The 21,138-nt window shown below is 49.6% G+C and overlaps 2 protein-coding genes across 6 annotated transcripts in view; one reads left to right on the top strand and one right to left on the bottom strand.

Annotated features, from left to right (window-relative positions):
* Positions 1 to 10,459, bottom strand: part of HEMK1 (HemK methyltransferase 1, mitochondrial release factors N(5)-glutamine) — a 91,549-nt gene extending 81,090 nt beyond the window's left edge. For 2 of the 5 annotated variants that reach the window (XR_014590875.1, XM_083869328.1), the window contains exons 1-5: positions 10,353 to 10,459; positions 7,547 to 7,964; positions 6,650 to 6,741; positions 5,578 to 5,671; positions 2,181 to 2,234 (exon numbers count right to left, since the gene is read on the bottom strand). Coding sequence is in view for 4 of the 5 variants with exons in the window: in XM_083869328.1 (XP_083725454.1) it covers positions 2,181 to 2,234; positions 5,578 to 5,671; positions 6,650 to 6,741; positions 7,547 to 7,807 (501 nt within the window). In the remaining variant the exon portion in view is untranslated. Of the gene's footprint in view, positions 1 to 2,180; positions 2,235 to 5,577; positions 5,672 to 6,649; positions 6,742 to 7,546; positions 7,965 to 9,919; positions 9,937 to 10,352 lie in introns of those variants that run through there. The other 3 variants (XM_083869331.1, XM_083869330.1, XM_083869329.1) reach the window with 2 other exon arrangements.
* A 235-nt stretch (positions 10,460 to 10,694) lies between these two features.
* Positions 10,695 to 21,070, top strand: LOC310913746 (uncharacterized protein C3orf18 homolog). Its single transcript, XM_083869409.1, has 5 exons — positions 10,695 to 10,754; positions 13,956 to 14,335; positions 15,637 to 15,662; positions 17,151 to 17,280; positions 18,563 to 21,070. The coding sequence occupies exons 2-5, from the start codon at positions 14,102 to 14,104 to the stop codon at positions 18,641 to 18,643; spliced, it is 471 nt and encodes a 156-aa protein (XP_083725535.1). The 5' UTR covers positions 10,695 to 10,754; positions 13,956 to 14,101; the 3' UTR covers positions 18,644 to 21,070.
* Positions 21,071 to 21,138: the final 68 nt, after the last annotated feature.

The raw sequence follows: 21,138 nt of genomic DNA, 5'->3' as shown, positions 1-21,138 counted from the left end.
CGGGGAGATTAAAAACCCCCAAAATAAGGGCATTAACAACAGAGAGAGCTGTGGGAACATATTAGAAAAGTCTATATAAGTTAACCTGGGGGACAGGTTTGTGCATGACTTAAATGAACAGCTGTTGCTTTCCCTGCCTTCAAGACAAATGTTAGCTTTAAATTTCCATTTTTTAGTGTGTCCTGAAAATCACCAACTTGGAAGTAATTCTCTCCACTAGTAGAGTCTTGTTTTCTTGTATAGGAAGCCAGCAGAAACTACCAGCACAGTTCATCTTGGCCAGTCAGCCAAAAACAGCCCTGTTTCTTCCATCATTTCCTTTTGAACAAGAAGAAATCTGTCTGGGGAAAACATTCTGTCCTGATTTTCAAGTGGCCAGCAACAGACTCTTGCTACGCTGTTTCAGCATTTAATTACACTCCCTGTTGAGACGTGCACCTTTTCTTCTGGCCTGCATTTATAGTACCTATTATACACTTGTCTATGAAACCAGAGAGACTTCAGTTTTCAAATTTCTGCTGTCTGTGCCAGATAATTTACCCCTTGAGCTTGTCTTTGATGAGCTAGAGAGTCTTCAACAACAAGGCAGACTTTTTCAACCTATTAATCCACACATTGTTTTTTCTCCAAATCTAATTTTCCACTTCTTCCTCAAGCAGTCAGTAACATAACTGGGCATAATAGCTCTGCAGCTATTTCACTGCTGCAATACTCATTATTTAATGCTGCTGTGTGCATATGGCACTCCCCTGTCCCACATGCAAGGACCCCATCAGCCCACTGGGCAGCAAAAGTGGGTGTTCCTGGTCAGCCAATATCCCTAAGACACTGGGGATCCCAAATCTTTCTCCAAGCCCTTCTGGCAGCACAAGTGCCTCAGCCACAAGGCACAGGCTGCTCTATTTGTCTCTCTCTATATGATCCTATTAAACAGTTGTGCCTAGCTTAAAGGGCAATTCCAACTGCTCTGCAGCAACAGCCGGCTCTCTTCATGATTTCCATTCCCCACCCTCTGTGCCACAGTCCATGTGCAGGAAATATTGTTCTCCTGATGAAGGATTGCCTTTCATACAGGCAAAATCTGATCTGTGAGGCCACAACAGCAATGCTCCATCTTCAGCACATTTGCTTACAGCTCTATTTTGACAGACAGCAGATAATTTTTGATTTATTAAAAAATGCTCTACTGCATTTATGTTTAATATGCCTTATACAAGTCTACACATATTTCAAGAAAGGACCTTAAGCTATGCCAAGACAGAGCACTATTAGTCTTCTCATTTCTCAGACTGGGAAGCCCATTACACAGAAAAGGGAAGCAGCCTTCCCTTGTAGAGACAACTGCTCAGAGGCAAAACTATGAAAAAAGCCAATCTCCTGACTCTTGATTAATGGCTGTACTCACTAGACAGTGTGACCTTTAGACCCTTCCAAGAAGTATCCATTTGTGGCAAAGAAATTAGGGAAATGAAAGGACATTTCTGCATCAAAGGCTTCCTTTCAGCACTGATTGGAACAGAAAACTGCTGCGACATAAAAGACTGGAGAGAGAAAGGGCCCACCTTGCAATCTGTTTATGTGCATACACAGGTCAGCAAGGGAAAATTCTCCCTTCTCTGTGTGCTGGACCTTCTTGAAAGGTTAATGATTATGTTTATCTAGAAATTAAACTTCATGAAAGGTTTCTCTGAGGCAATCTTTGACTTAAGTGCTTTCACGGAACACCCCACACAATGAATGCCATTCCAGAGGTGCAAGTAAACAGTATTGATTTCAGGTTTCAGGCATGTTATCATGGGAAAGAAACAACCTATTTTGGAAAACAGGCAGCAGAGCTTGAAAACCACAGATGGATAAAGAATAGAGAGAGACATAACTAAAAATGACAAATGGTGTAGTGAATTATTTAAGTGTCGTACAGCAAAACTTAAAGGTTTTCCTTTATGCTTAAATGAGCAGGCAGCACCGGAAGCAAAGAATGCACTTTTCCCACGTTCAATACAAGATTTGCTGTCACACGATGCCAGGGAGGTTAGACAGACTCCAAAGAGGATTAAACAAATCAGTGGGGGCCAGATCCATTAGCAATTATGAAGCAGGATGGCCCCAAATCCAGCTTTGGCTAAGAACACTCCTTAACTGCTGACTGTCAAGAGAAGAAGGGAGCCTTCCACACCCACCTTTTCTCTTATCATTTTGCTCTCCCCATCTGCTATAGGAGCCGGGATCGATAGCTGTGAGGCACAAAAGATGGCCATTTTTATTTGCACGGAACAATTAAGCCTTCTCAGCAGCACCAGAAATCCCGGGATAACGGAGAGAAACCCGAACTCGGGAACCCGCCAGCGTGAGCCTGGAGCGCCCTCTGCGGGCAGCGGTGCCGCGTGTCGCACACCCCGCCCTCGGAGCCAAAACTGTCCCCAAAAAGCCACAGTGAGCATCGGAGAGCCCGCAGTCAGCGGACAAAAAAGGAATGACGTGCTCATGGCTGGATGAATTCTCCTCCTCTTTGTACTATTTCTCTCAAAGCAAGGCCTTCTAAAATTTTAGAAGCTAAAAAATATAGTTGCTTTGGGAAAAGGTCTTCTCCATTAATAGCAAGGGAGCAGTGTTGAGACAGGGATGCCTTGACATTACAATAATCACCCAACAAAGATAATTCACTGTGCACACTCCATAACTTTGGTCCAAACACTCCGCAGTGCAGAAGCCTGGCTCTGGTGCCACAGGAGGAAAGCTGGGAGGATGCCAAGTTCCAAAGGCCCTCACAAACCCTCTCCACACTTGCAGCAGGCAGTCCAAAGCTTTCCTCCCAGCAGGCCACAGCTGGAACAGGACCTGCTCTTTCCCTACTTTTGGCTGCCTGTCCCCTCCCCAGACAGATTCCCATGGAACAGAAGAACGAAGCCACATGTGCTGCAAAAATATTCCCAGAGGGAGAGAACAGGAGAGTGCTCAGCTACCAGAGAGAACTGAATAGATGACATGGGGGCAAATTTCACACAAGACAGAATTAAGCAGACAAGGGAGCTTCTCTCTCTGCATGTGTCTCTGTCCCCAGGCCTCAAACAATGCTCATGGTTTGGGTCATGCTGTGTTTAATTTCATGCCATTACCAAGGCACTGGGAGCAAGAGTCATAACCCTTCTGTTGCAACCAGAGAATAACATGCGTGCCATTAACATGGCTCCCCTTCTTCTCAGACTGGAATCAGCACACAGGAGCACCTGCAGAACCTACATACAGAAATTTAGGAAGAACATTTTAAAGCTCCCTGTGGATCTGCAGTAATGAGTCAGTTTAGGAACTCACATTTTCTCAGCCAAAACCAAGACACGTGGCTTGTGCGTGCAGTCATAGATAAACTTGAACCTAGGATAACAATTAACTACTTCCTAAAGAACAAGGATTATTTACAGAAATTATCTTGTGAAAAGTTTCAGCACTACTGGTTTTAAGAACACTGCAGACAAATTCTAAACAAAAGGAAATTAACAGATACAATAAGCTTTAACATTCCTGAAAGCAGATATTTCCACTGCAGTTTTCAAGTGCAGTGAAGGCTGAAAAAAATTACTCTGATGAAACAAAACATAGACAAAGCCCAATCCAAACACATCACACAAAGTCAGAGATTACCAAGCCTTCCTTCCAGGAGAAGGAAAGGCTCTGGACACCACTCTGTGCACAGTTTACAGACAGGACACAGCTCCTGGAAGCAGCACCATCTGTAGCCATGTCCTGCCAGGTGCTGCTGAATGGCTGCGTTTTTTCCCTGTGCTTCTCCTGTCACAGGAAACTCCCCAGCACATCACAAGCAAACTATCCATTGCCCATAGAGCTCCATTCCTGAATTATTATCATAGACTTCTGGTCTTCTGTAATAAATGTGCTAAAAATGTGCCTTCATAGTCAGTTAAGTAACACAATAAAAGAAGTTTTGCCAGAGACAGGGTTTGGGTTAAGCTGTTTACACCCCATTTTTGCACCAGGCTATATTAAGTGGTTACTCCAGTTTGGACCAGCAGAGATGCTTTTCCCCAAATCAGGCATGTGGGCTCAATTAACAACATTCTCAAGCACTGGCCAGCCCAGCTTCCCCTGCACACAACAGGCCTTTGTTTTGAGCCTGGCACTTTATGGGGACAAACTAGAGCACAGCTCCAGAGGAAGCCTCACCAGCAGATACTTGGACTTGCAGAATATACAAGTTCTCCCTGATTTTAATGCTCCCATTGCATCCATGAGCTAATTGGGATTTGAAGGTTGGAAATACCCTCTTGAATCATCCGGAGCAGAAATACTGTTGACAATAACAAAGCCAACCATTGCTGGCTCTAACTGGCACAATTATTGCTTGGAGCTCCATTTCCAAACTCAATCACCACAGACTGATCAACCCAGACCAGGCAGAGAGTTCCCAAGTTCTCTGGACACAAGTGTCAGCATTATGATTTAGGGCCCAGCAGATTGTCCATGAGGTGCTGCCAATGCCCCACAGCAAACCAAGACTCTGGTTCTAAATATTCATTCTCTCTGACTTGAGAGGATATCTGGAACCTCCTCATGGATTTCAGTAGCAGCCTTTTCCTCAAAGGGCACAACAGAAGCACAGGTTGAATATGTCCTTAAATTTTTGTTTAAATTTTGCACATTACAACAGGCAAACAGTTGAAGAAATTACTACTAGACTGAAACAGGTTTAAGCTTTTGGGACTCATAAATTGATAAGAAGGTAAGAAGACCAATTCATCTCCAAAAGAAAACAAATTCTCAGAAGGTAAAAAAACCCAAACCAATCCAAAATAAAAACAAACAAAAAACCCACCTTGCAAATCCTAAACCCTCCTGAGGACTAGTAAACAAAAAGTTTCCCTGCTAGGATGGCCCATGTGCTGAAAGTGAAAGCAGGGCAAGTGTCATCATGTAGATCTTCATAGCAGTAGGAATGCTGGGGAACACAGAGTTTTAACTTGGTCATGTATGGCTGTCCTCTGCATTCTTATGACTGACAGTCACATTTAATTCCAGCCCAGGTCAGAATTTACCTTTCAGTTTCCTGTATTTGTCCAGAAACCACCATGGAGCCACGAGAGAAATGTAGGTGCTACTTCCCACCAGGCAGCACATCGGCACTCAGGCTCTCTGGATTCCACTATTGTTTTCCTGCTACTGCAGGGTTCTGCTGGCAACCTCTGCCAATGTTTGGATTCCTGTATGCACTAAGCCACTATATATAGTGGATATAGCACTAGATGTTTTGAACTTTTTAGGAGTCCTTAGTATAGCAGAACTAGGGAAAGCAAAGCCACATCCTTCCATTAATGGTAATTGATTTCTGGGTAATTAAGGGATACATCAGCCTGCAACATCCCTCTGAGGCAGGGGGCAAAGGTTATCAGCATCAGTTCCAGATCACAAGCTTTGAATCACCCCCATTCTAAAAGAAGTGGAGTGATCTGATTTCCTCATCACTACAGCCTCACAACATATAAGATGCCTTGACAGCAATGCCCTGATTGTGTTGTGTAACTCATACACCCAAGGCTGCCCCCAGCACATTCCCCACATTCATACCTCTGTTTCAGGCCGTGGAATGAATACTGGGGGTCTCATCTTCAGGGTCAGGTCCTGGAAGTCCCACTCTCCAAGCACGTACTGCACTGGCATCCTGAGGCAGGCAAAGGGAGTGTGAAGGCTTTGGGACTGCCCTGGGGGACCAGAGCTGCTGTCATGCCATGTTTACCTCCCCGATAACCACAACCCCTGCCCAGGGCCAGCAATGCATCAGCAATGTGCATGCGCACACTGAAGGAGCAGCGGGAGCTCCTTCCCACAGCCTAGTTTGTTATCAAGGGCTGGAACTGGGAACTACAGGTCAGTCAGCCTCACCTCAATACCACAGAAAGAGCTGGAACAAAGAGTCCTCAAGGCTGTGTCCAAACACAATCAGGAAGGTGATTGGGAGTAGTCAGCATGGATTTACAAAGGGGAAATCATTCCTGAGTGAGCTGATAGTCACCCATGACACAGCGACCAGTTTGGTGCATCAAAACCACGTCTTCACTTTCCCTAGGGTTCTGACACTGTCTCACATATCCTCATATACCAGCTAATGCAATACAGAGTGGATAAATTAGGTGGGCTGGAAACTGACTGAACTTGCAGGCTTGGAAGGTTTATTTCAGCAGCACAAGGCTCAGCTGAAGGCTGATTCCTAGTGGAGTACCCCAGGATCAATATCCCGTAACACCTTAATGGTCTGGGTGAAGGGACAGAGCACCCTTGGCATGCCTGCAGTGACAGAGAATTAATTAGGAGTAGTTAACAGACCAGATGGGTGTGCAACTTTTCAGAGAGACCTCTGCAGAAATGGGCTGACAGGAATCTCATAAAATTCAGAAAGGAATAACATGAAATCATAAAGTGGGGAGGAATGACCCCATGCACCAGTACAGGCTGGGGCCTGACCAACTGGACATTGGTCTTGCAGGTAGACAAGCTGTGTCTTTCACTTGAATGACCATAAGAGACCACCACAGCACAGCTACTTGACATCTGAGCTGCCTTCCCTCTGCTGCCATTCTCCTGGCTGCTTTAGGCTGAAGGGAAGCCCTCCAAAGGAACAGAGACAAGAGGATGTTCCTACCTTTGTAGCCGCTTGTGGCTCAGCTGCTGGATTTGTTCCTGCTGCAGTGCTGTAAGTGGAGTGTGAAGACTTCTGGAATCCAGGCTCTGAAACTGAAGAAGAGGTCATTTTAAAACCTGCCCACCTGTGCCAGGTGTTATGTGGGGTTATTGGCTGGAGACAAACGACACAGCTCACGCAGGGTCATCAACGAACAGTGTGTTTTATTGTTCAGAGCTTCTTTTATAGGGGGTTTGAATTTCCTGGGCTTGGACAGCAGACTGGTTGGGATCTCTGCACTGCCCAGATCTCTGGCCAGTGATGTGTGTGCATCCAGGGATGAATGGGGCTGCCTGAGGTCTCTGTTTCTATCCTATCATCACCTTATCTGGGGACTCGTGTACTTCTGCACTAGGAGAGCCAAACTGAATTTATATTATGGCCAGATTTATCTTGTCCAGCTACAGACCAGCTGTGCTGAGACAAGGAGGGTCCTCTGCCACCCTGCCAAGGGCATCCTGCAGGGTGATACAGGATGCTGACAAGCAGAATTGCCTGGGACTGCTGGAAACCAGCTGGAGAGCAATCAGAAGAACCTATCTGCATGTTTAGAAACACGTCTTTACAACTGTTCTTCTGCTGCTTCTTGGGGTTCACAAAAATAATTAAAATTAAGAATCACTTTATCATGCAAGTCAGGGTGGATGTTTATTTAACACTTCAGTGTCTGCAAAAGGGAGCATTTAAGAGACCCCCGAGTGTTCTACTGGCAATAATAAACCACTCCTCACCTTCTCTGCCATCTAAGGGAAGACAAGTTGTTTTACTCCCTCTAAATGAGACAAAAAGGTAAGAGATTCAATCAAAATGAAAAACTGAGAAGCACACACAGACCTTATTCTTTTCCTATTACTTAACTGTTTTTGCTCCCAGGACAAATGACACAATGTATTGACTGGATTCTCGTGCTTCAGGGATCCCATTTGTCTCGAACACCTTCTGCCAATAGTTGACCATATCAGTGGCAGTCCTGAGCCCAGGTCCTGCACTGCAGCTCTTCCTCACAAACAACTGCCTCAGACTGAGGACAGCACCTTTACTTGGAGTCCCTTGCCCTGGCACACGCTGAGGTGGGAGGCTCAACAACTTCTTGACCAGAGGATGGATGAGGCATCTCATTGTGGTGAAGTTTCTGCCTTCCACTCGTGTTCCTTGTTGCCACACACTAATCTGTCAGTGCTGAGATTCACCTGGGGCTGCCACAAGTCACTGGCTGAGCACCAGCTGACCACAGCCAGTGGGTTCTCCACAGGGCAGCACTTGCAGCTCTTCTAGACTAGAAAACAAGGCAAGAGAAGACTGTGAATTCCTCAGGCTACTAAACAACAGGTTCCCCTGTGACAGAATGCAACTGCTCACCCTAATCCCAGGCCACAGGCACAAAACCAATCACTCATACCAAAGGACTCCCCAAAAAAAGATTGATGTGACTGCCAACCAGCAACCCACTGCAACCCACTTCTTCCCAGAGCAGCCCAGCCCCAGAGGTCAGAGGCCAGCCTGTGCCCATGGCAGGGCAGAAGTGAGCTGCCCACACACAGGCACAGCTCTTCTGCCTGTCCTTGGTCCCAGAAAACCAGTGACACACCAACCCTCAGCTCCAGTCCCTGGCTCTCCACCCTCCAAGTGGGTCACTCTGGTTTCCCTGTAGGAAGACCTTCAATCTCTCCTAGATTATTTATTTCATTCCTCTCTCTGTCCATAAAGCACATGTTGGAGGTTGGCAGGGATGCTCACAGAAGACCTAGACTTCATGGATCACGGGTCTTTCACACTGTCACCATCCCCAGAGGGCAAACAAGGGGGCACAGAGCCAGAGCTGAACTGCTAAGAGCAGAGGAAAGAGAAAACCTCTCAACGTACTAGAGGGAAGAGAAATACTTGAGAGATGGAAAGGCCAGAAAGGGCAAACCCTGCCAGAGGGAAGTCGGTCTCTTAAAGGAGAGAAGAGGCAGAGCCAGACCGAGAGGGAATAAAACCAAACAAGATGACTGCAGGAGACAAAGGAAATGAAACCTTACAAAACAGCTGCTGCATATCACACTTGGAACTGTGTGTGAGACAAACAGAACAACAACCACATTTTCCTGCTGTGATCCACAAGAAATGAGGGCCCCTCTCCTTTCTGACTCACAGTCCCTGGAGCAATATGGGTTTTTCCCTGAGTGCTCATTGCCATCCCTCTATTGATGGCAGCTTTTCAACACTGTCTCAGAGAGGCAACCTCCCCTACTCCAATTTCTCCAAAAAACCACCACACAAACAACTAAATACCTCTCCTGAGCAGCTGGTTGCTGCCCCCTAGGAATGCTGATGCAGGAAGAGCTGGGGAGACCAACTCAGCTCCAGCCTGGCAGATGCTGGCACCAGAGTCCTGCTCCTGCTGCACAGGGAAACCCTGGAACAGTCAGGCCTCCACTGCCCTCCTTTGTAAAATCAAACACAGCCCAGAGAAGCAGCAGAGATCTCCAGCTTGTCTCACCTGCTACCTCCTGGCAAAGGGGTGGATGTTCTAAGAGCCCAAGGATCCCCTTTTTACCATCTGCATTACTCTCAGCAGGGAGACAAACAGCCCCCATCAAAACTTGCCTTTATGTAAAGTCTGTCAGCTACATTATTTATTTCGGAAGCTTCCCACATCAATCTTGTTTACTGCTACAAGAGAAACGCTAGAAGAATAAAACATTAATAACCTTCTAGGGGAGGCAGAGAAGACTTTGATTGGCCTTGGCTGAAGCAATTTGCACAGAATTGCTGGGGTAAGAAGGGACATTTGGAGATCATGCAGTCCAACTTCCCAACGAAGGAAGGTGACACAGGAACGTGGCCAGGTGGGTTCAGCATATCTCCAGAGAGGAAGACTCCATGAACCCCCTGAGCAGCCTATTCCAGTGCCCTGCCACCCTCAGTGTAAGGAAGTTCTTCCTAATGTTGAGGTGAAACTTCTTTTGTTTGGAACTGGTCTTTATGGCCATTACTCTTCATCCTGTTGCTGAGCATCACCCTCTTGGCAACCTCCTTTGATATATTTATATGTATTAATGCCCTCTTGCTTTTCTCTGGACTCAGACAGGCCCAACTCCTGCAGTCTCTCATAAGACACAAACACCAGACTCTTCTTCATTGTGTTTGCTGCCCTTTGCTAGATCCTCTCCAGTGGCTCCTTGTCTTGTCATCTTAATAAAGGACACCTTAACGAAGTCCCTACATACTACCTCTTGGTACAAATACCTGTCTGACACAGGTGGGAAGCAGATTTCCTTTCCCCTCTGCAGCTCCGTGGTTTGGTCCTTTCAGCCCCAGCTCCCACTCCCTGTAGCCCCACACGGCTGTGGAAAGGCCCAACCACCCGCACTCTGGGCCCGGCCCCGCTCACAGCACGGGCTGGGGCCCGCACTGCCCAAGGCCCGCTCCAGCCGCAGGCAGAGCCCGGCTGAGTCAGCCCCGCACAGCCCCAAGGCCACACAGGGGAGGGCGGCCAGCAACTGCCCACCCGCGGCGGCGAACTTGCTGTATGAGCAGCGCCGGGGGCGAAGGCGGCTCCTTTTCCAGCCTCTCAGCTCTCCCTGCACACACAACACCATGAGCGGGGTCGGGGGCTCCGTCCGCCTGCGGGGCGGGAGCGGGCCCGGGGCTGCTCTGAGGGCAGCGAGCGCACAGCGACGCCTCACCTCACGGCGCGGCCGGGGGCACAGCCTGCTCCCCAGCCGGCTCCCAGCGGGGCTGGGGGCACCGCCGGCCGCCTCGGGGCCCGGGACCGAGGGACAGCCGCCACCAGTCCGCGGCGGGGCCGTGAAGGGACACCCACGCACGGAGCCTCTCCCCGACGCACCGCCGGCCCGCCGCCGCCGCGCGCATGACTGACGGCCGCGCCGACCAATCGCGAGCCGAGCCCTGCAGGCGCCGACCAATGGCCTGGGGCAGCGTGCGGCGGGGCGGGGCCGGCGGCGGTGCGCGCGGAGCCGAGCGGCGCGGCCCGGCCCGGCCCCCGCGGCCCCGGGCGCGGCCCCCGGCGGCCGCTCCGCCCGCGCCCCGGGGGGACCGGACGCCTCGGCGGGAGCGCGCAGTAAGTGCCGGCCCCGCCGCCCCGGCGCGGGGGGCGCCTCGGGGAGGGGCGTGCTGGGCCACCGCGGGGCTGCCGCGGCCTCTCGGGGGCCGTGTCCCGGGCGGGCCCGGCGGCAGAGCCGGCTGTGAGGCTGCGGCCGGGCCGGCGCCGCCCGGGCAGCGGGAAGGGCCCCGTGACCCGTTATCCTGGGCCTGGACACTTCTCCTCGGCATGGGGAAGGGATGGAGCCCGGGGCAGCGGCGGGCGGCACCGCACGGGCTCGGGGCGGCCGCCGCTGTTCTAGCGTGTCTCGGGGCGGGGGCAGGAGCGGGGACATCCCCGGGGGGATCCCGCGCCGGGGCCGGGCCGGGTTGGGCCGCGCTCCGCTCGGACAGCGGGACGGGGACAGCCGGGGACAGCGGGAATACACGGCCGGGGCTTCTCCGCTGCCCCGGAGCCCGGGCATCTCTGGGGAAGAGCAGGGGAAAGTCAAAAGTTCACCCCCTGGGAAGCCACATCCCGTTGCCAGCAGCAACACAGTGTCGCTTGCACTGCTGAATTAGTAGAGATACTTCATCTCGGTGAAGTAACGCAGAAACTATACTCGTTATGTTCTTCATCCAGAGACTCTCTGACCCATTTTCATCCCTGTGACACAAATCTCTGCTCCTGTCACACCTAAAATGAAACAGCAGCACAGAGAGATTAAAACCAAGACTTCAGAAAAGGCTCAAAGTGGGGCCCAAAACAATTCTCTGCATCTCAGAAGTGAGCAGCACCCAGTTTGGAACTGCTGGCTTGGGAGAGAAAGAAATGTGTTCTCCTTATTTGCAGAGCCAGCAGAGCCCAGCAGAGCAGTCCTGGCTGTGTGAGGAGCTCTCTTGGTGCAGGCAGTGGAGCAATGCCAGCTGGCAGTAGCTGAGGATCTGGTTCCTCTTCTGTTCTATTTGTGCATGGACTGTGCTGGGGCCTGCCAGTGATAGGTAGTAGCTGTCCCTGGCCCTACAGCTGCCATCAGAGGCTTGGAGTGTGCCCAGCCTGCAGATCAAACTTCCAGCACCAGAATGACAGCTGGGGAAGGAAGGTGGTGGGGAAAGATGATCCAGCCCAGCTCTGCCATGAAAGCTGCGGGCCCTGGGTCATCCCTGCTCTCAGCCTCCCTGTCTGACTGTCTGCAGCCTGGACCAGGGGAGCTGGGGAGCACAAACAGCTCTGTCTGGACCTGGGAGGGCTTGTCTAAGCCAGGTCAGAAACCTTTGACACAGGATTACTTTTAGAGCTAGGTCTGGGCACGGGAATCCTTCAGCATGAATAGGATGCCAAGAGCAAGAAGAAGAGCCCCCATTCTTCCTCGACCAGATTTTCAGCTGGCTCATTTTAACCCAGCCTTTTTTGGTTTTCCAGAACTGACACCACATTCAGCTAAAGGCCTAAAATTTAGGAGCTGTTCAATATCTAGAGCCATACTCTGCAAAGCCCTTGTGCCTGCTTCACGCCTGTCACTTTTCCACCTTTTATTTCCTTGGTAGTGGCTTTCTTAAAAATGGGTATTATCATTATGGAAAGTTTCCCTGAATAGCACAAATGGATTCTGCCTGAGCAGCTGCTCGATCTACTCAATAATTCCTTCCCTTTCCCTGGTGGGCTATCACTGCTGCTGCTGCTGTTATTGTGACACTGATTTCAGATTTGCCATCTTTGTGCCCAAGTGTCCACTACAGCTGAGCTCTGCTGTGGTCAGTAATGGCTGGAGAAGTCCAGGTGCCCCGTGGTTTAAGCAGAGGGCAGGACTTAATGGTCAGTGAAGGGCACAGTGCCCTTCAGCTGCCATGGACTCGTCACCCAGCACAGTGTTAGGAGAGACCAGAGCAGAACTGTTACTATTCACATTTGTCTGGAAACTCCAGGGAGTTTCACAGCTCCCACAGTCTCCCAGGGACTTCAGAATTCTCCTTTGCTTCACAAGGTTGTTTCCAGGGGGCTGAAGCAGAGCCTGCATGGCATTTACCTGCTCAAGGAGCTGCAGGACAAATGGAGGTGACAACTCCAGCTGCTGAGTGAGCACAGCACAGCCTGGTGCTGCCTGCCTGGGGTGGTTTCTCTGCTCCAGTTGTTAGTGGCAGATGTTGATCATGCTGCTCCCTGCAGTTGTGGACAGCAGCAAGGCACCACACAATGGGAACTGCACTGTAACCTTGCCTGGAATGGAACAGAGTGCAGCAGAACAATGGCTTGTTTCTCTTTGCAGGCACATCTTTTTCTGTTCAGAGCTCTCTAACCCCTCTGTCCCAGCTGCATTCCAGCCCAGAGATGTCATGTCTGCTAAACTGCAGGGAAATCAGAGAACTGCTAGAGAAGTTCTCAGGTCAGCTCAGTTCCAGAGGTAGTTGCATTTTCAGGGAACCAACTGATGATCTCAAGTTACATACAGTGCTCTTACAAACAAAGTGTGCAAATACTTCTCATAGGCTCACCCCACGGTGTTTTGCAACTCTTAATCATTTGCACAATGGAAGCATGAAGCAATTAAAGCCTTTCATGTTCTCAGCATGAACAGATCTATCAAATTTCACAACTCCAATCCAAAATTGGACTAATTTTAAAATTAATATTGATAATTGCCAGTGCATGACTAAGCTTGAGTGGGTGCTTTCATGAGGGATTGAGAAATACTTGGTGTCTTTAAATGGCAGGATGCTACCCACCCTTTACAGAGCACATGGGATGAGCAGCAGTGGTGCAATGGAGGTGAGTTCAGGGACTCACCACAACAGGGAACTCCTACTTTGGATTCAGTAAAAAGCATCCTGAGATAGGGATGCCTCACAGCTAAGTGTCATTTTATTGGGTATTTTCCCACTGGTAAGGGGATCAATGCAACTTTCCAAAAATTAGAAGGAAGAGACAGAAGCAGGAAGATGCTCTGTCCTGGGGCAGATAGAGACCACCTGGTGCAGCCTGGGGCACACCAGAGACAAGAGTTCTGAGGTTGTCCCCTCACAGTCCCTGCAAGGAGGCAGAGCTGAAGCAGTGAGGGGAGAGTTATCACCATCTCCAGGTGAATCAGGCATGATTTGGGGGGCTCTCAGTACACTCAAAAACCCTTTTTTCTTATTTTGAGCAGGCATTCAAAAACTGTGCTGGTGAACTGGGGAACTGTGGGAAAGGTTGTGGCTGTCTCCAAAAGCTCTGCCCTGTTCATTTGTTCTCATTCTCTCCTAGGCTGAGTCCAATGTGGTCCCTGCCCTGAAGAAAACCCATCAATGGTGATGCTGCAGGAGGGATCTGACGTGAGGGCAGCTCTGCACTTCTGTAGCTGATGGGAGAGGACAACAGCTCAGTAACAGGAGCTACCAAGAGCTGGCAGGATGAGTTACAGCTCACCCTCTGTGCATGACTTGGATCACAGCACCCCCAGCACGGCCAAGCCAGACCCAGGGACAGCTCTGGATGTGACTGTACCACAAACACCCACCATAAGCCCTGAGACCACCACTTTCAACAGCACCAAAATCCCAGATGTGGCCAGCACTGGACCTGGCATGAGCACCATGCTGCTTTCCTTTGGGATCATTACTGTGATTGGGTTGGCTGTAGCCATGGTAAGAGAACTCAGATAAACATTCCTGTCTCTTGAGGGTGGAGGGTGGCTAGAGGTTCTAGGATTGATTTGCACTGGATAATTTATTTGCATTCTATTAAAGTCTCACCCAAAACTGCTGGGAACTGGTAGTTCCTGAGATTCCTTTTTTTTTTTAAAGGCTTTTATCAAGTGCTCCAGTATTTCTGCAGTCTGCTTGAGGTCTGGTCCAAATGGGAGGCTCAGCAGGCCTAGGAACAACCATATGTAATATCAGTATTTGTTTTTAATAGCAATTGGAAGTTCAGTTAAAAGGAGAAAAAAGCAGATTCTGTTCTGACTCGTTACCTGATTTAAACCTTCTCTTGGGCCCCACAGGAAAGTTTATCCATGTTAACTTTTTGAGCACACTGTTGAAACCATGTCTGTGGACATGGAGTAATTCTTTTTGAATTAAAGTAGCCTGAATCCATCTCAGCAAGACTCACCTTGGACTGCTCTTCCAAGGTGCTGCATGCTGGGTATCAGTCCTTGAAAGTTTGGTGTGTCACTAACCTTGGCATTAATGCTGTGGAGAGAAGCTTCCAGAAACCCCAGATCTGGGCCCACCATGGGCAGTGCAAGGGCTGCAGCTCTCCTTCTGTATAACCAGGTGGTTTCCCTGCCCACAGAGAAGGTAGCAGCAAGCTCCCATTCCTCATACAAGAAGGGCTTCACTAATACAGCCATCAGAGGAGCCCACTGCAAAATGTCATTGCAGGCCCCAGGAGGAGTTTTCCCAAAAGCCCCTAAGAAAACCTGGAAACGGTCCAAACTTCCCAAGAGCAGCATCCAGCGTTCCTAGTTCTCAGAACAAGCTGTGGAGGCCCAAAGCCTCCCTTTCTTCCCAGCACAGGCTGGCAGAGGCAAGTCCCTGAGCATGCCCTCCCTCTTTGCTTCTTCCCTTTGTACTGGGGAGGGGATAGCAGCACTTCTGCACTGTAGGAAAACTGCACATGGAAACCACAAAGGGAAGCTTTTCCATCCACTCTTAAATTGCAACATATGTCCTGCAGCCACGGTGCTGACCTACACCTGATAATATACCTAATACTCTTACTCCTACTAACACACCTAATAACAGGCCACTGAGCACTTAGTGTCAGACATGATGTGCTGCCAAGTTCACAGTGGTGCACATGAAGTGTCATTTTCCTTGTCACTTCTCCCTTGCCCCACTTTGGTGCACAGTGACACCTCTTTCCTGTGTGCCGAAAATTTCTCTTCTCAGCTATTCCCCATCCTACTGGGACTGCTGTAATGATGCTTCTTTTTCTCCTTCAGGTTCTGTATATCAGGAAGAGGAAGAGGTAAGTGAGATCTGTTATTGGCTGAAGGGAACTCAGTGCTTCAAAAGCAGAGTGAGCTCAGGAGGAGATGGGGAGATGGGGAGAGTGAAAGCGATGGCTGTGTGAGAACACTGTGTCACTGAGGCTGGGACATGGCACTCCTGGACTGGGCATCCCTCTGACACCAGAGTGTCAAAGACTCCACAGCTTTGGAAGGAGAATAAGGCTGAGCAGGAGGAGGTCAGGGATCCTGCAGACTCATCACACTTCACCTATGAGAGGCATCAAAGCAGAGGAGAGGGTTGTGGGTGTATAAAGAAGCTCGGAACTCCATCATGAAAGGTGTGGATCTCAGGTTTCAGCCATTCCCAGATTCCTGTTTTCTAACAGCCCAGGCAGTGACAGCAGCTGGCAGCAGCACAGCGCAGAGATGTGCACTAGCTTCACCCTAGGAGTTAATGTCTTAATTTCCTTGCTAAGCTCCTGGCTGAAAATAGAGAGGAGAGCAGCACACAGGGAGAATCATGTCTTGGTTCTTCCGTCTCACAGCAGGGACTCCAGTGAAGATCCACAAGGTACCTCCTCCCTCCCTGGTCCTTGAGGCCAGGCCACAGACCTCCAGAAAGTGCTGCTGCCCACGGTAAAATTTCCAAGGCCAGCCCCAAAGGCCAGGTCTGGGCGCTGCTGCAGGAGCAGCCAATGCTTGGCCTGTGAAAGTAGGCTGGAGATAATGGTTGTGCTGTAGAAAAGCAGAGGAGAATGTGTCATCCTAACACTTGCCAAAATAGATATTTGTGGTGACACTGCCAGTAACTGCTTGTGTGTTTCCTTCTACTCTAAAACTCAGCTGTAGCCAAAGGCAGGACTCAGTGTTTTCCCAGAAGCCACCCTATCCATCTCTGAGGAGACCCTTTGAGTAATAATTCATAGCTCTGTTTCTTGGAGCAGTGATACAAGAGCAGGGACAGTGTCCACAGGCATCAGCCCCCTGTGAGAATCTCTCTCTTTCCTATTTTGTATTTGTTGTTTATTATTTTCTGTTTAATTTTGTGTACTTCAGCCCCAGAGTTAAAGTACTTATGGGCCACTGGAGCTTGAAGTGAACTGCTGCTGGCAGAGTGTGACATGGCAGGATAGGCTGGTGTGGGCAGAGGGGACAGGGGCAGAAGCCATAAAATGCCAAGCCAGTATGTTCCACTGTTTCTTTTGTCCCTCCACATAAAGCCTAATCTTTTAAGGTCTGCAGGAACTTAAATCCTGATTCCTCTGTGTGTAAATGCCTGCCAACATAGATTAGTGATGGCAATTAATCCCTGTAACTGCATTCTGGGTGTCTCTCACTCCTGCCAGCTGTGTGTAGTGGGTTTTTAGCCTCATCCAGCCACAGAAGCAGAATCCCTGTGCAGCAGGAGCAGCAGCATGCAGAAAGCCTCAGCAGTGGGGTGGGGAAGCAGCCTGAGCCCTCCCTGTCGTTCTCAACCAAGCCTTTCCCTCCCCTCCCACGGGCAGGTTGGAGAAGCTGCGGCACCAGCTCATGCCCATGTACAACTTTGATCCCACGGAGGAGCAGGATGAGCTGGAGCAGGAGCTGCTGGAGCATGGGCGGGACGCAGCATCTTCCCAGACATCACAGAGCAAGGTAGGCAGCAACCTCCACGTGGGTCACTGCAGCCACTGCTGCCTGCACTGCCTGCTGACAGGGCCAAGGAGACCTTGTAGAGCTGCACTAGGGTAGGGAAGCCATGTAAGACCTCAGGAGGACTTCCCCATTTCTGCCAACCCTGGAGATAGGGACTTGAGCATTTTGGAGTGCTTAGGGTGGGCCGAGGAGTCAGGCAGGTCCTTTACAGGAGGCTCTCTCCTGCCCAGTGTAACAAGGGGTAGCAGAAATTGGAAAGAAGGGCTTCTCACCACTGCCTGGGTCCAGCTTCACAATGATACCTGTTCCCTTTGTCACCACTACCACACAAAAAGCCTTTTTTAAAGAGCCAGCAGGGATTGTTGGAACAGGTGTGTCTCACCCAGTGATACAGCCTGTCCTTGGAGCTTTCATACCTTTCCTTTCATGCATTCCTCTCCAGCTGCTCTGTGTTGCCCATGTCATCCCCTGCTTTTCCCATCCCAGGGAAGAGCAGGAGTTCTCCCAAACAGTTCTCAGTTTCCACACACTTTATCCCTTCAGAAAATCTGTAGCAAGCTTGGCGTGAGCAGAAAAGGAAAGAAGAAATAATAAATACAACTGTAATTATAAAATATTACCTTGAGATATTCTCAACTTGCTAAAAAGCACAAAGGAGATGTGTTGGAATATGGAAGATAACCAACATTGGAATATACTAGTTTGGAAAAGCAGGAAATGTAGTGTATTAAAGCAAAGGATCTTGTCCTCCAAGTAGCACATGCTAGGAAACATCAGATCCCTCTATTAGTCCACATAGGGGCTTACCTGGAGGTAGCAAAGGGGGGAAATTCTAAGGCCAAAATTAACCTCAGCACAGTAGAACCAGAATCATCCTCTCCAGGGACTGGCCAGCAGGATCCTCAGATCCCTCTTGCTAATGCTTGGGAAGCACAAGAGTTTACAGATTCAATGTAAAAAAAGAGGGAGAGTCTAAAACAGCAACTCAAGTTGAGGCAATGGCACATTTCCAGGCCTCCTTGATATCTCAAGCCTTTTCATGCTGCTTTGTGTATATAAGTAGCAAGACCCAGTAATCCAGTGATGTGGGGATTTTAAACTGGCATGGATGTGCTGCCTTACTCTCCAGCCTGTTGTATTTTCTTGTCACAGCCTTGTTAATGCCTTGTTAGCCAGGCAGCCTCCCCTGGAAGGGGTGAATCAAGTTCCAGGCAGGCAGCCTGTGTCTGAGCCCAGCCCTGAGCCAAGGCTGGCTGGCTCTGAGCTCTCCTGCTCCCTGCAGGTGCTGCTGACGGGTCAGGGGGCCCTGCAGAGGCCCAGCCGCCTCGTGTTCACCGATGTGGCCAACGCCATCAATGCCTGACTGGGACCTGCCCTGCTCCCGGAGCCTGCTCACAACCAGGAGGATGGAGCCAACAAAGCAGTGACTTCCCTCAAGCATGGCTGATCCACTGAGCCCAGCTGGTCACCTCTTGGTTTGTGTTACAAGTGGGCACAGGAAGTGCCATCACTCTGGGAAGCAAACCTTTGTAAGGGCAGTGGTGATTTTCTGGTGTGTGTGTTCCCACTAAAAGGTCCTGAGCTCCAGTTCCTGGGCTGGCACTGCCTGACACCACCTACCAAGCTTTGTGCTTAGGAACAGTGCCTGCTTTGTGTAGATGAATCTGTCAGAGCACAGAGCTGTGCTCTCTGGGCCAGGGAAGGAGAGAGGTCCACGTTTCAGAGCCTTCTCCACTGGCTTGGTGTGCCCAGGCCCCAAGGAAGGCAAGGGATGAGTCTCTGGGCAGTGAGCACAGCTCTGGGCAGGGAATGGTGGCAAAGCCTCTTTGAGCCAGGGGAGAGGAGAACTGCCTGCCCCAGCTGAGGGGTGACCTGGGGCACAGCAGGGGACACAACCACGGGATTATCCCCTCCCAGGCCTGTGGCTGCTGATAAATGTGCACCAGGGTGATGTCGAAGCACAGGGAATTCACTGGCTTTAAAAAGTGAAACCAAACATTTGGCTGATAACATGTTAACTGAGGAAGTGGCTGAATATCCCAAATTAGAGCTGCTGTATAGACAGAGGCTATTTCACACAGCTAGAGGCTGGAACTGTCACTCTCTGGCTATGTGAGCCCTGCTGCTGAGCTAGGAATAACAGTGCTTGGGCCACAAAGAGGAGTTGAGCAGAACTAGGGTTCCATCACCATTTATCCCCTCCTGCTTTGGCTCAGGGAAGTTTCTACACTACAGAGTGTTATCCAGGAAAAAAGATGAAGCTTTGAAATATTTTCTTTTAAAAGAAGAACATGTATTGGCTCAACAACAGCCCAATGTCTGCCCCCAGAGATGACTAACAGGTGGTTTGTACTTCCTTACCTGCCAGGACCTGCAGTCAGAGCCTTCTCTTCTTCCTGCTGAAGGGAACACAGAGCTTTGCATTAGCCTCTGCTCAAGTTACCTGCTAGGAACAGGTAGGTGGGACTAGACAGGTAAGCCAGGGGTTTCCCTGTAGCCCTGAAGCATCTTGCTGCCTGTGCATCCTTCAGGGCTGCTGGAGGAAGAGAGTGCAAAGGGGTCTCTGGCCACCTTGGCATGTGCAGTCCCTTTGGTGGGCACTGCAGACCAGCATCAGTGCCCAGCCATGCCCTGATCACCTCCTGATCTTTGTGTGGTTACAGGCATTTGTCCATCAGATTTTATTCCATCCACAGCACCAGGTAAAAGGGAATCAGGACAAGCCAAAATCTGAATGCAGATCTAAAGCTTTATGCAAGGAGTTGTTTCAGAGTGGCAATTCAGGTATCATGTGCTTTGTTTCAAGTTTGGACTTGCCAGTTAGTTTTTGTTCTCCCAAATACTTTATTTTCTTCCCCTGTGTGATTGTTTTTCCCATATTAATTAAATGCAGACTCTTTCCTGGGCCCTTTTCCTGCCCATGACCCCTGCAGGGCACAGCTCCTTACCAGCATTCCCTTTCCACTGACACAGCTTCCCACAGGGCTAAATTGGTTTAGTTTTTCAGTATCCAGCTGTCTTTTTAGAACTAGGGATTTCTGGGAGTATATTAGGGGTTGGAGCATGGAAAACAGCCCAGTCCTCATTGCCAGGAGATCTGGCAGGAGGCACTCCCAGGCTGTTACTGTTTGCCCCCCAGGGATGCTGCTGGAAGGAAGGTGCAGGGGTACAAATGCTCAGTGTAACGCAGATTAGGTCCTTAGAATTTGGAATCTGTCTGTGGGTATTCCCAGTGATCAGCTGAGAGACAAATACCTCCCACCACACACACACTTCCCAGCTCCTGCAAGTGTTTACTGAGAGCAGCCACACATCTGATTCCTCCCTTCACTGCCTGTCGCCCGTTCCTTGCTCTCCATCAGCACAGGGATGCACGTGGCACTAGGGGGGTCCAGCTGTCTTAAATTGCAGCATTTTCCCCAGAACTCTTAGGACTGGAAGTTCAATGGTTGTTTTAAACTCAATAAAAAGTGTGAGCTGAGCTGTTTCCTCAATGCCTCAGCCCAGTGTGCTGCAGCACAACAAACACACCTACAGAGGAATTCTCTTGAACTATTCTCCCTGTGATGGTAGGCTTTGTCCTGTGATGACTGCCCTTAAAGAAGTACAGAGAATAAGACTAAAAGAGTATTATGGGTAATTGCTGGGCTCATACTGGAATATTCTTTTAATTGCATAGCACCTCCTCTCAGTTCTTGGATATACAGTAGCAGAAGCATTATGATGTAATTTAATTCAAGTGTTTCTGTGTTTTAAAGCATTGAAATATAATTAAACTATTTACATGAAAGTCTGGTATGATTGTCTTTTTCTCCTGTCGTTTGCATTTTCCCCACAGAAACTGCTGGGAGTGTAGCC

The sequence above is a fragment of the Zosterops lateralis genome, assembly GCF_965231275.1.
Source record: "Zosterops lateralis genome assembly, chromosome: 11".
Classification (NCBI taxonomy): domain Eukaryota; kingdom Metazoa; phylum Chordata; class Aves; order Passeriformes; family Zosteropidae; genus Zosterops; species Zosterops lateralis.
The sequence above is the reverse complement of the archived record's forward strand: the minus strand, read 5'-3'. Positions and strand labels throughout refer to the sequence as shown.

Bases quoted from the DNA above. Each gene is read 5' to 3' on its own strand.
- LOC310913746 (XM_083869409.1), top strand. From the start codon at position 14,102: ATGAGTTACAGCTCACCCTCTGTGCATGACTTGGATCACAGCACCCCC. The intron at 14,336-15,636 runs GTAAGAGAACTC...TTTCTCCTTCAG, and splicing joins TTGGGTTGGCTGTAGCCATG to GTTCTGTATATCAGGAAGAG. The intron at 15,663-17,150 runs GTAAGTGAGATC...TCCCACGGGCAG, and splicing joins TATATCAGGAAGAGGAAGAG to GTTGGAGAAGCTGCGGCACC.